Consider the following 14,549-nt stretch of genomic DNA (forward strand, 5'->3'; position numbering starts at 1 on the left):
CTGCCTGTTGGTGTTCCATGTACCATACGACACGCGCCACGTGTTCCACTCCTGGTTCTCTAAGTGGCAAAACAATTTGGTAAAGTCGTAAATCAATACAGGGCTTTTCTAGAATGTTTATCTGGTTTATTTTGCATTACATAAAGAACAGCCATTAGTCAGGTCTCTCATCCCTTCTGCGTTAATCCAGCAGCACAACACTGAGTGAGGGACCTGCGGTTTGAGCACGAGGGCCCCGTGCACTGCTCTGCTGATCTGCTCTCCAATCTTTCAACTCTTACATAATACGTTTAAGACTGTTTTTTGAGTAATCTCTTTTGGGGGTCTCATTTTGCATTCTTAGTCTCTAGTAACAAAGAACAGCGATGCTCTTCCCTCGTGAAATCCTTTCCAGAAGGTGCACATTATCTACTATGAGGCAGGGCAACGATGAGCATCAATTTCCATGGCAGAATACAAGCCTGGATTACAAATTACTATTTAATCCTTTTTGCGTCAAAGGATATAATAATCCTTATAAATGTGCTCTAAGTCTTGTGCTTGACTGTGTGAGGTTAAGGGGCAAAAAGCGAAATAGGGATCCTCTTAAAAAGTAAGACATGGCGAAATGTATGTGTTCCACATAAATTTCGGCATATATTTATGACTGCATTTCAGTAGCTAAAAATAAAGATGATGGGCAGGTACCAAGACTAGTATTTTTAATTTCTCCATACGCTTGCTACTGCTCTGCTAGAATACAGTGTCTGTCCTGTGTTGCTTGCTGAATTGCAATAAAGAATTTAGGCACAAAGTAAGCATTGCTCAAATTTTATTTTATTTTTTGTTTCCCCTCCACCGATGAGAACATTTACCAAAACTAACAAATGAGAAGGTCTCTTTAGAGTGTGAGAAATTTTGTTTTATTTCCTAAATCATCCTGTTATGAGTGTCAAGCAATGTGATTTTGTAAGGGAGAGAAGAGTAAACAAAGTTGGGAGGGGAAAGAATTTAGCGTTTTAAATTGCAGACGGATGGCTGCACAGTTTCCTGACCAGGCTGTTGTTTTAAAAGGGGCAAAATTGAATAACTTGTAAAGTTTAGAAAAATAAATCCCATGATGAGAGAGATCTCCGGTTCTTTGACCGACATGGTTATCGTCACACTGAGTATGCTGTGATTTTGTTAGATAAAAAAATAAACAGGTTAGGTGTTTGGAACAAATAGCTTCATGCGATTACTCTATTACATATTGTTATTACTCTCCTCTTTGCTAAATCGAATGTGGAGTATTGGATGGAATCAGTCCCTCTTGCTGTGTAGCAGCCCACAGAGAAAACCTGAAGGTAAGTGGTGACATATATGCAATGTCACTAATGGAAAGAACAGGGTAAGCCGTTGTTTGCTGTTATTTTTAAGCAATGTATTTAGACCTTTTAATGTTAATATTCTACACGAATAGTCAAAATCCAGAAAAGAGAGTAGGACCAGATTAAAATCATAATCTCATATTAAAGACGACAATTACTTGGTCATATAACCATCATTCCACAACAGGCTATTTTTGTGCTAGATGCTAATTGCACGCTTCTAATGTGACATTGCATAATGCGGTGTCCTTGCTGTCACAAACTGGTCATCTTGCAGGTAAAAACTGTGCACTGCGGCAGCTGTTATGAAGCTGTAAAGTGTTTATGTTATAAAAGGAATTGTACTTACAGATTTTTTTGTTGTTGTTTTTCTCTTCTATGGCAAATTTACATAAAACAGGAATATTCTCTTCGTCTGTGTGGCTGTTGTGCTTTGGTAAACTCAGAAGTCAAATTCTGACAAGAACTTTCGTAAGTCATGCAAAATGATTAATTTTTATTTCTTTATTTGTTGCAGAAAATGACAGTTGACTGAAGAGTGTAAGTCACCTTGGAGGAAGTTGCTTCCCTCTGAGCTTTACGTGGGCAACCCTATCCTATGAGGAGGAGGATCCGTCAGCCTTCTTAGCTGTACAATGGGGACTACAGGTGACGACATGGCTTCAGTGGAGCAGAACGCCTCCTTGAACCCCCTGTGCTTTGAGTGTGGGCAGCAGCACTGGACAAGGGAGAATCACCTCTACAACTACCAGAATGAAGTGGACGACGACTTGGTCTGCCACATTTGCCTTCAGCCCTTGCTGCAGCCGTTGGACACTCCCTGTGGACACACTTTCTGCTACAAGTGCCTAAGGAACTTTCTACAAGAGAAGGATTTCTGCCCGCTGGATCGAAAAAGACTCCATTTTAAACTCTGCAAAAAATCCAGCATTCTTGTTCATAAACTGTTAGACAAGCTCTTTGTTTTGTGCCCCTTCTCTTCCGTGTGTCAAGAAGTCATGCAGCGATGTGACCTGGCGGCACATCTCAAAAACAGGTGAGCGGTGCAGGTGCTTGGATTGCACGGTCCTTACACGCTTGGTAGTTTGTGTAGCAGTAGAAACTGGGGGGCAAGAAGGGGGGAAGAGGGTTGGTGGTTTTAAATTCACAGTAGAAGACTGTAGGGAATGGTCAGTCTGTATGTGTGCAGAACTGGAGCACTGGATCTCGTTTTTGACATCACACCATAAATAGCAAAGAACACTTGGAGAGTCATGGGGAGAAAGATGTGATTCATTAGGTCTCAAAAACATGATTTAGCAGGAAAAGTTAAAGAAAATGGGCATGATTTATGGTAGGGGAAAAAATGAGAGATGTGCAAACTCTGTCTGCAAATGGGAAGGAAATAGTGCAATAGGAACAAAGGAGATTTAGTTCAGATTTTAGGGAAAAAAAAAAGCCTTATAATGGTCCGTCACTGGCATAGATTGCTTGGGTGGTGGTTATGTATTCCCCACTTTCAGAAGTGTTTATGAACATGTTAAACCAACCTTTACCACGAATGGTTATGGAAGAATTGATTTTGCTCTGAGGTAGGCACATGGACAAGGCATCTCTCAAGATGCCTGCAAGACCTGTTTTTCTCTGTTTTAAAAAAAAATCTGTTTACTGAACAGGTTGATGGTATGTGGTGTGAGCGTGCTGTAGTTTCTAGGATTTTTTTGGTTTGTTTGTTTTGATTGCTTATAGAACACTTTAAACACCCTGTTAATTTGGTAGAAGTGGCAAGTTTTGGTGGAGCTTTTGTGAGTGATTCTGTGTCAGAGAGATACATTCCAACATTACCCGCACCTAAATGCTTAGGACCTTATTTTAAACTGTTAGTAATTTTATAGTTCTTCTGCTTTATGCTGGCCTATTCTAAATATTTACATATTGAAATGAGCCCATGATAGAAAGAGGGAAATAAGATTATCAAATTCAGATAGAACGATACCTCATATTGTGCAGACTACTGCAATGCATTCCCCCAGCAAAGGGATCGCCTCCGTACCGTGTGCGTGGTACCCTGCTATGTGAAGATGTTTCATCCTTCTCCATAAGGCAGTGCCATTTTTCTAATGGAAAAATGCTCAACCTGTTGTGAGAGGTATGTCTGACGACTTTTTCTTTTTTCCTCTAGAGGTTGGGGAATATATTCAGTAAATAGATAGGGTTTTTTTAATCACTGCCTATTTCCTTACATAAGTCAAGAACAAAAAGTTGGACATCCCATTTATGTTAAAGCTAAAATATTGTAGAATTAATGAGTCAGGGCTAAAAAAATATCATACATATCTATACCAACTGACTTTAAATTGTTTAGAGGTTTAAGAAATTATAAGGGGAGTATGGTGAATTATGTAGAGAAGGAAATTATGTATTCAAAGGAAATGCATCTGACTTCAGAGCATCCAGTTCAGGTGAATTGCATCTGCTGACAGAAAATATCCCCTGTGTACAACTCAGTGCTGTTTGAAAACCCATATTCATTTTGCAGAGAGAGGTTTCAGAAAAGTGTCTCTGCAAAAATGCATCAGACCCAGAAACTAAGCGTTGCACATACCCATTGTCCATAGACAAAAGGCACTGGGGAAATACAATTCAATATGTGAGCGGTTTTGTCAGCATTTATAAAAACATGCGTGTTGTCTGGCGACTCTTCACAAAAACACATGGTACGAGTCCCAACTCTTCTGGTCTCCTCGGTCGCTGGCTGAGATGAGATCCTTTCATTTCCATGATTTCATCATGGACTTTTTTCTTACCCACTTTGCTTACTTTCAATTTGACACTCCTTTTTTTTTTTCCCCGCCCCCTTTCTTTATTTTTTTAAACCCGTCTGCATAAACTTCAGCAGTTGCCCATGTCACAACGGTGTTTCATGGGTTGGTAGTCTTATCTGTGCTGGCTCTTTGGCCAAAGAGCCCTCCACACTGGGATTGAAAACCCCCGACCCAGAGGGAGGGACAGCGGTGGCTGTGGTGGGATGGGGAGAGGCTTCCTTTCCTGACACCCTCTGCAAAAGGAGGGTGGTATTAGCTGTGTGCCTCCTCTGCTCGCCCTCAATCCGGTCCAGCAACACCGGTGGAAAGGTTTGAGCGGTGTGTGGATCTGCCCTATGAACTTTTCCAAGTCTGGGTCTTTGTCCAGTTGGAGACTCTTGGAGACCATCTTCGGCTGAAGGGTGTCGTTGCGGAGGAGAGTGTTTGGGAGTCAGGCATGGTGTGGGGGTGTGTGCAGGCAAGTGCTCCACAGAGGAGGGGACGAGAGCAGCCACCACTTGTTCACGTGCGTATTTCCAGAGTGCCCTCTTCCTTCTTCCCCACATCCTGAATGTTTCTGGGGATTCAGAGCCTGGGAGGAGGACCTTGGACATGCAGAACATGCAGCAGCCCTGCAGACTGTGGTGAGCCTCGAGTTGCTTGGGTTTTGTGGGCTGTTGTACCCACAGCATGTGTGCATGTGTGGTGTCAGTGTCAGGGAGGTTTGGGGACTAATGAGGAGCCTTTCTCTCTCGGTTTTTTCCCTTTTAAATTTCTGTACATGGTTTCCATGTTAGCTTAGACTCTTGCTTGTTTCCTCCAGGCAAGTAACTTCTGATCTATATGATGATTTGGGGGTGGTGATGCCGCCTACTGTTTGTTCAATTTATAATCCTGATATTAAACTGATTCCATATTAATAAAAGGCAAAATGCTAGCAAGACTCCTGATACCTATTTGTTTCATCTTCTAGTTTCCCACTGTCATATCCCTCACTTCTTCAGTTCTTTTTCCTTGCTTGGCATCTCTTTGAATTATACTAGAGCTGTTTACCACCAGGCCACGTAATTTATTTGTTTGGAACACTATGTATGCTCACTTTAGGTATATATGAAATATTCATTTACTTAATGCACAGAGTTACTGTGAAATCTGAGTGAGCTGAGTCACTAGCTTTTCCTGTTTGTCGGCTGGAAAAAAGCTTTCAGTTGCAGAAGGCTGCTCATCTTCAATTCCTTCTGATGTCTTGGGATGCCGATACGCATTTTGAGTATATGATGATTTACAGTTTTCAATTAAGTTTATTTGCAAACATCTGAAGACCTGTAAATTATCATTGCTGACATAAACGATGGCAGCAACTACGTAGTTTGATTTTGATTTTATATAGCTTAGTGAATCCAGTAAAATTCTACTACTGATCATTAAATGTAGGAAAGAAATATAAAATGCAGTATTATTATGATTTTATCTTAGATTAGTATCGACCAGTCTCAACAAACCCTTACATGAGCTAGTTTGTATTTCTGAGAAATGCAGTGTGGTGGGTTAGTTTTCACTGTCTAAAAACATTCACTCTCATGTTTTCATTGTTGTTATAATCGGCTCCATTTGAGCATAAAAACTGGAAGAAAATGTCATCGTATCCAGCAGGCACCTAGGAGTGTAAGGTTGCTGCAAGCTGCTCCAGCAAGGAGATGAGACGCATGAGACACAAACTTGATTACTTCATGGTCACTAATTGCACTCCGTGATACCTCGTTGCAGAAAGAAATTATTCTTGATTTATCAGGCTGTCTGTTTCATCACATTCACTTGGGAACTGTGGTTCTTGAAGTTAAACACAATGCACATAATCTGATTTAAAGGGAAAAAAAAGATATGAGTAATGTTGAGTTGTACTGTTTTTCCCACTCACTTGGTATAGAATATTTGTTAATGTTTAGTAAAGTAGGTGCCAATTCCATTTCTAAATATCAATGATAAATTTATCAGAAGGATATCTGACAAAAAATTCCTGAGCCTTTCTGTGTATGATTTTAATTCACTTAATTCTTATGGATTATTCAGACCTGAACAAACTGCATTGTTGAAAAACATACTCTGAAATTCATACAGCTTCTTAATGAGAGGGTTACGTATTGTGTTTGTGTTGCTTTTGAGTTGGGCTTCAATTTTCACCCCTTGTATTCAACCATGGTGGTTTGAGTTATTATTTTGGATGGAGGCATTTTTCCAAAGGTTCTAACATTAAGGCCAATATCCAAGACAATTTTGTATCAAGTTAAGTTTGAACTTTATATAGGATTGTGTTTTCTGGAATTGAAGTAATTATCATAGAATCATAGAATGGTTAGGGTTGGAAGGGACCTTAAAGCTCATTTAGTTCCAACCCCCCTGCCATGGGCAGGGACACCTTCCACTAGACCAGGTTGCTCAAAGCCTCATCCAGCCTGGCCTTGAACACTTCCAGGGATGGGGCATGCACAGCTTCTCTGGGCAACCTGTTCCAGTGCCTCACCACCCTCTCCAGGAAGAACTTCTTCCTGATATCCAATCTAAACCTCCCCACTTTCAATTTAAACCCGTTACCCCTTGTCCTGTCACTACAGGCCCTTGTAAAAAATCCCCCCCAGCTTCCTTGTAGGCCCTTCAGGTAATCACTGAGCTACTTACTGTGTGTCAGTCAGCGTGCTTCATATATGGATTTAGATTAACAAGACCCACAGGAAAATTGTAGAAATGCAGAACTTTATCACTCAAAATCTTGGCAATCCCTGCTATCTTGGTGTTTATGGTAATGCGACTGAGTCCCGTTCTTCCCACCTGGTCCCACGTTAGCTGCAAGCCCTGTCCCTGCCCTGCACTTTGTAGCACCAGGAGAAGTGAAGAGAATCTGTAGGATTTAACCCTCTTTTGGGTGGTCTTTCCTTACACTTCAGTAGTGGATAGGCAACAGTTTCAGAGTTTCTCCATGCCTTTTGGACTCTCTCCATTGCTGGAAAGGTGAAGGATCTTTGTGATGGTTCTTTGCTCCAAAGCTATCTGGCTCCTTGTAGGTTACTTATATCGTGGGCAGCGAGAGGGGAATGTGCAACAAAAGCTCTCTTCCTTTTTTTTTTTTTTCCCCCCTGAGTCTTCTCTAATTCCCAAACCTAGGTCTAGTGCCTTTTTTTTTTTCTTCTTTTTTTTTTCTTTTTCTTTTCTTTTTTTTTTTTTTTCCTCCCTGGCAAAAGATAAACCAAGACCCAAACACTTGACTTTCCAAAGCAGCACCATGTTTGACTCTGAATTGTAGTTGTACATCTTGTCAGAATTACTGCTTAAGGTCACTTTGCTGGCAAAGTTGTATGAGCAATGGCAAACGCATTCAGGTTGCTTCTCTGCAGTCTTTGCCTAAATTCACGTCCTACTTGGAAAATGATTTAGTGCAACTGCTCTGAGCCTAATTGGTGTGTTTGCCTTTATCGAGCCTCAAGACTGGGCAGAACATAGTGGCGTAAGTCACAATGAAATCTTTCTTTTCAGTAGTTAGTGAGCAAGTGTGTTTTTCAAGACCCTACTGTTATTCCAAGGAATACACTGTAAATTACATCTTAATTTTGTATGAAAGCCCTTTTTATCTGTGGAGAGGGATTGCTGCTAGTGTTCCAAGAAGTCAGCTTTTAAATGAGAAACCCAGCAGGCTTAGCTGTCAAAAAAAAAAAAAAAGGAAACTTTTCTCTGTCTGATATGGATTAAGAGAAGTTGAAGGTAAAAGCTACGCTTTGTCACCATCCACAATTGAGCAAAAGCTGGTGCTGAAGAGAAGAGAGGAGGGAGTCAGAAGACACAGGCAGAAGCTCATTTTACACCCCAAGAACAACTGTCCTCTTGAGTTTCCTGATAAATAACATCACTCAGTTGCTGTAGCTGGTTGTTTCAGTATCTCTGCTCTTGGGCACCTTGATTCATGAAACAAATGAAATAATTTCTGTAAATTTGAAAAAACATGCCTGCCTGCCTTCTCGCTCCTGGGCAAGATATTCTGGCTTTATAAGTAGATATGAAATGCTATTCCTGCAAGACACATTTCAGTCTCATTTCAGCCTTTAGTTATACAGGCTCTTGTATGAGAATGTTTTTATGGCTACAGGAATCCAATCTTCAATGATTATTTTGAACCTGAGATGCCCATCTGTGTACATAACTTGTTACAAGATTTCGTACAAAATGCTCTTTAACCCAGATACTTGGCAAAACCAGTATTAGTGCAGGTGTGCACCTTTAGAGATTTATTGGTGCCTCCACATGGGTTGGGGCGATCCCAAGCACAAATACAGGCTGAGCAGAGAATGGATTGAGAGCAGCCCTCGGGAGAAAGGACTTGTGGGGTAACAGTGAGTGAAAAGCTGGACATGAGCCAGCAGCCTAGAAAGCCAACCATATCCTGGGCTGTATCAGTAGAAGCATGGCCAGCAGGTTGAGGGAGGGGGTTGTCCCCCTCTGCTCTGCTCTTGTGAGACCCCACCTGCAGTTCTGTGTCCAGCTCTGTAGCCCTTAACATAAGAAGGATATCAACTGGTTGGAGTGAGTCCAGAGGAGGCCACAAAGATGCTCAGAGGGCTGGAGCACCTCTGCTATGGGGACAGGCTGAGAGAGTTGGGCTTGTTCAGCCTGGAGAAGAGAAGGCTCCGGGGAGACCTTATAGCACCTTCCAGTACCTGAAGGGGCTACAAGGAAGCTGGGGGGGACTTTTTACAAGGGCCTGTAGTGACAGGACAAGGGGTAATGGGTTTAAATTGAAAGTGGGGAGGTTTAGATTGGATATCAGGAAGAAGTTCTTCCTGGAGAGGGTGGTGAGACACCGGAACAGGCTGCCCAGAGAAGCTGTGGATGCCCCATCCCTGGAAGTGTTCAAGGCCAGGCTGGATGAGGCTTTGAGCAACCTGGTCTAGTGGAAGGTGTCCCTGCCCATGGCAGGGGGGTTGGAACTAGATGGTCTTTAAGGTCCCTTCCAACCCAAACCATCCTGTGAATCTGTTATTCCATGAACTGCTGTGTGGTTTTGCTGTTTGTGAATCATACATTTCTACTGTGAATAAAAACCTTGGTATGTTTTAAGGGGAGATAAAAAATCTCCTTATAGATGTTCTTGAATACCAATACTGGGCTTTGCTGCTTAGTAGGTGGCATATTGTGTTTAAAGACTGAGGAATTGGCATCCCATGAATTAATGTCTCCACCCGACAGCTACTTTTCTGGCAGTGCAGTTCCACTATTCCAGGCTGAAAGTCAGAGCCTGTTACTATTACAGGTTAAGGTGGGGAAGAATCTGGTTTTTATTTCCGTTTTTGCCTTGGAGAGTGCTGCACAAAAGGGATTCCACTGAACAGAGTAGGCGTGCTCAGGAGGCTGTTTACATTTCTTGATATTAGCCTTTGAAATGATAATTAAGTATCATTGGCAAAAATAAACCTCAAATCTATTTATATTTTGTGTGATGACTTTCATCAGCTGCTAGGTCACAATGAGAGAATATGCTCTGTAAAGGAGGGTGCGGGAGAACCTGGCTGTGGTTTGAAAGGCTTTGACAGAAATAGGGCGCTTCCAGTGGTGATTTTTGTCCCATCCTGGTTCGATACAGTTTAAAAAATAAAAAATTCCCAAGGTGTGCTTTGCCATCTACACCAGGTCCTTTGGGATCTGTGGATGTTGTGAACTGGCTGAGTAAAAGTCAACAGCACAGTGTTTTGGTAGATGATACCAAAGGAAGTACCTGGTTCATCAAATACTCCAGTAAGACTAGTCTAGTGGAAGGTGTCCCTGCCCATGGCAGGGGGGTTGGAACTAGATGGTCTTTAAGGTCCCTTCCAAGCCAAACCATTCTATGATTCTAAGACCAGATGGGCTCTGTGGCCGAACGTTGTTGGGAGTGAAGTATTATCCTCTGGCAGTGTCAATTCTGAGCTATTCATTCACTTCTCTGCTGAAAACTGTCACCCCCTAGCAGAGCAGTTCAAGGACAGCAAGGATGTGCACCTTGATGTGGCTTTGTGCTAAACTCTTGCAGATCATTGTGGGAGAGGAGATCTGTCAGAGCTCACAGTAGACAAGAGGTTCCCTGTGCAAGAGCATTTACCCCTTGCCCTGTTGCTGTGGAAGTGAGTTATGTTGGAGATTGGTCCTTTTTTGTCCTGTTGCCAGTGCTAAGATTCGAGGGAGTGTGGGGCTAACCCGTCAAGTTGTTTTCACAGAATCACTAAGGTTGGAAAAGACTATAAGATCACATAGTCCAACCATCAGCCCAACACTACCATACCCACTAGACAATGTCATCAAGCACCATGTCTACGGGTGCTTTGAATGCCTCCAGGGATGGTGACTCCAGCACTTTCCTGGGCAGCCTGTTTCAATGCCTGACCAAATTACAGAAATTTTAAGGGAAGGGATTTCATCTTTCCTTTTCTTGGCCTCTTGAGATTCTTGGGTTTAGGTTGATATTGTGAAACGGTGAATAAGAAAAACTTCCTGCCAAGTTTCACCTGTAACTGTGTGCCTCTGACCATCAGAATAAATTAAGACCAGTCTGATTTCTTAGCTGATTTCTTAGTGCCAGTGTTTTTATGTAGTAAATATTACATGGTCAAAACCAAGAAATAGGGTTGTGTTTGAACATTAAAATCAGAGAAACTTTTCACAAAGCAAAATAGAATCGTAGAATCACAGAATGGTTTGGGCTGGAAGGGGCATTAAAGATCATCTAGTTCCAACCCCCCTGCCATGGGCAGGGACACCTTCCACCAGACCAGGTTGCTCAAAGCCTCATCCAGCCTGGCCTTGAACCCTTCCAGGGATGGGGCATCCACAACTTCTCTGGGCAACCTGTTCCAGTGCCTCCCCACCCTCTCCGGGAAGAACTTCTTCCTCATGTCCAAGCTAAACCTCCCTACTTTCAATTTAACCCTGTTACCCCTTGTCCTGTCACTACAGGCCCTTGTAAAAAGTCCCCCCCAGCTTCCTTGTAGCCCCTTCAGGTACTGGAAGGTGCTATAAGGTCTCCCTGGAGCCTTCGCTTCTCCAGGCTGAACAAGCCCCACTCTCTCAGCCTGTCCCCATAGCAGAGGGGCTCCAGCCCTCTGATCATCTTCGTGGCCTCCTCTGGACTTGCTCCAACCAGTCTATAGCCTTCTGATGTTGAGGGCTCCACAGCTGGACGCAGCACTCCAGGTGGGGTCTCACCAGAGCAGAGTACAGGGGCAGAATCCCCTCCCTCGACCTGCTGGCCACACTTCTCTGGATACAGCCCAGGATACGGTTGGCTTTCCAGGCTGCCAGCACACACTGCTGCCTCATGTGAGCCATTCTTCAGAGCTGAATAACTTTGGTAACAGTTCTTCAAAATCCCTCATATCAAACCAGTCTAACCATATGATTATCAAATCCCCTTCACAAAATGGCAGAAATAATTGTGGTTCTCAAAACATTCTGGTTTAACAAGTTAGGACATTGTTAGACTTCTGCTGTCTTTTACTCTGTTAATACATTTCTTCTATTGCAAAAATAAAGCATTTCTTCTTTTGTTACAACAATCTGCCAAGCTCTCAAACAGGGAGTCCTTTTTAGACATTGTTCCTTTATTTTCTGACACTGCTACAGTACGAGCATCTGTAGGTGGTCAGCAGCTCCAGAAGAAGGACATAAAATACTGCAAGATGTGAAATAACAGACGCTGGCAAAAGTGTCACACAGGCAGATGCAAGATTGATGTCCACATCCAATTATTAACACTTAAATCTAAGACCATTCGATAAATGAAGGCTTTCCATGAATTTGCAACATTTCTGCTCTTCTTTGCAATAAACTATTGTAGGATTTTAAGTATAAGCATAAAAACCGTTGCACTATGAATAATGGGAAGTCACAAAAATGAGTTTATAGTGAAAAGTGCCAATTGCTGATGGAGCATTGTTACACAAGGGAAAGCAAATAATTGCATGTCCTGTGTGAAGTCAGGAAGAAAAAAGAGGAGACAGGAGGAGGATGAAACACCTACTGATTCCAGAGGAGATGATAAGCAGAGCCGTTACTTTTGCTAAGCGTTCCATACAAACTCCTAGACAAGCATTTTTTTTTTTCCCCCAGTATTTTTAACACTGAGATTGCAGTATAGGTAAAATTTTGATCTCTTTCCTGCCCCGAATGACCCCAGGAAAATATGACCCTTCTCTTGGCTTACTAAGGTGAGAGGAGATTGCTCCAGTGAGTCCCCAAATGTGTCATTGAAGGGGGCTTCTCTTCTGTGGAATTTTATGCCAGTCCTGTTTAATCTTTTCAGGGAGGTTATCTTCCAGAAACTGGAATGTACATAACAGAATATGTCCACATTCAGAAGGTATTACAGCATGTTTAGTTAATGGCCAAAATACTACATGGTAAAAGTTTTGTGAAGAAGGCAGCATTGTTTTGGTGTTCTGCCCATTAAAACGTATTTTGGCCTTAAAATCCAATGTGTTTAATATTTTTTATGATTAGTTTAAAGCTGCGCCTTTGGAGAATACCGATTTCATTTGATGAAGTACTTGGGCATGTTGTGCCACAAACATTGCTGCAGGCCTGAAGCAAGGTATGAATGTTGTCTTCACAGGTGTCCAGGGGCTTCTCATCGAAGGGTTGCTCTGGAGAGAAGGAAAACGAGCAAACTGCAAGCAGAATCGGAAGGCGAGAGTGGTCCCGGTGGGACGGAGCAGCCTAGCAGTTTGTCTCCGGACGCAGATCAGGGAATAGTGCCAGCTGAGCAGAGCTTCACCTCACCCGCCCTCCCTGCATGGACAGACGAGCCCGGCATCGACAATCCGCCTTTTGAGGAGAACACAGTAGCAGACAGTATGTCATCACTTATCTTCTCAAGTCTCTTTTATCAGATGTGGAAACATTTGTGGTGTCAGAGCTTGTCTCTTACCAACCGTGAATGCACTTTTTTGTCTTCTGCTCTTTTCTCTTGCGATTCCTGGAGAAATATTAGTGGGTTTTATTTATAAGCAAGTATACAACTGGGATAAGGTCACAGTTAGGAGGGAAAGAAATATCTCAGAGTGTTTGGTAGATTTTGTGGTGCTGTATCATGTCATGGTGCAGTAGTTCATGTTAATCTACTAGTAGCACTGGCCTTGCAGTGAGATGTAAGGAGTGTTTTTTCTGCAAAATTACAAAAGTTGTTTTCTAAGATGAGATTTCTTTTCCCCTCTTCCCGCTTCCCCCCTGCCCGGATCAGCAGCCTTCCCACACACGGAGTGCTGTCCTGCTCGAACGAAAAGGCAGCCGAGTAACTCCTGCATCCATCTGCACCGAACGAGCAGTAACGTCTCTAGCATCTGGGATTTTAGAGAGGAAGCACTGAGCCTTACCACAGAGGAAGGTGGTCCTGTCCCCTTCCTTCTCCTCTGTATATGCCATCTTCTAGCATCTCCCTTTTTCCTCTTTAGTTGTCTCCATGTTTGCTTCAGAAATGGGCTGTTACTCTTAACACAGTAACTCTATGGCAACTCCTAGTGTTGTCATGAGACCAGCTGATGAAGAGGCGTGACCAAGTCATGCGCCATTGGGGTAACCCCTAAAACACATTTTTATCACCGTCAGCAAATCTGAATACACAAGTGACCCAATTGGAAATTAAGTGTATGAAGTCTGTTCTGAAGGACAGGATCCAAAGGGTTCAGAATATCCTTTTCCAATACAAATAACCCCATTTCAAGAAGCATGGATGCTACTAAGTCATTAGAGAGCTGTGTCTAATGAGCTAGGTGTTCCAACAAGTAGTGGAACTAAACCAATTGCACTTGTTTAGTTTGTTGTTAAACCGCTGTCGTGTGGCCTGTCTACATTGTCCTTTGATGATTTGCTTTACTGAAGGTGAATGAGGTGTAAAGGATATTAATCATCTTTCTTTTTATAAAATAATTGGCAGCAAATCAACAGCCACCTACCTTGCCTGAAGGAGAGATCACCACAATTGAGATTCATCGGTCCAATCCTTATATCGAATTAGGAATTAGCATAGTGGGTGGCAATGAAACGCCTTTGATCAACATTGTCATTCAGGAGGTTTACAGAGATGGGATCATTGCCAGAGATGGAAGACTTCTTGCTGGAGACCAAATACTGCAAGTATGGGACCTAATTACGTATTCTGGCTGCTTGCTTTCCATTCACTCCTTGCAGAACTGCCTGCTAGATGAGATGGGAGATTTTCCTTGTCTGACTATATTGTGTAAATGTTAGCTTTGCAATTATCAGTTGGACGGGAAATTAACATTCAGAGCAGACCCTGTTGTTCTAGCACTTTTGGCTGTGATGCTTTATGTTGTTTGTCGAACCAGGCCCTGGAATTATTTTTCCTCCTTAGCATCTCTTAGCAGTGTATAAGAGTTTATATCTT

At 42.5% G+C, this 14,549-nt stretch overlaps 1 protein-coding gene across 1 annotated transcript; it reads left to right on the forward strand.

The window, feature by feature from the left end:
- Positions 1-1,984: 1,984 nt before the first annotated feature.
- On the forward strand, positions 1,985-14,295 carry LOC104507362 (ligand of Numb protein X 2-like; the record flags this gene model as incomplete). The annotated part of the gene is made up of 3 exons (XM_010148611.1): positions 1,985-2,385; positions 12,759-12,997; positions 14,079-14,295. Coding segments are annotated over exons 1-3 (857 nt in total), but the record flags the coding sequence as incomplete, so codon positions are not given.
- Positions 14,296-14,549: the final 254 nt, after the last annotated feature.

This window comes from Eurypyga helias, unplaced genomic scaffold, assembly GCF_000690775.1.
Source record: "Eurypyga helias isolate BGI_N326 unplaced genomic scaffold, ASM69077v1 scaffold21333, whole genome shotgun sequence".
Lineage (NCBI taxonomy): Eukaryota > Metazoa > Chordata > Aves > Eurypygiformes > Eurypygidae > Eurypyga > Eurypyga helias.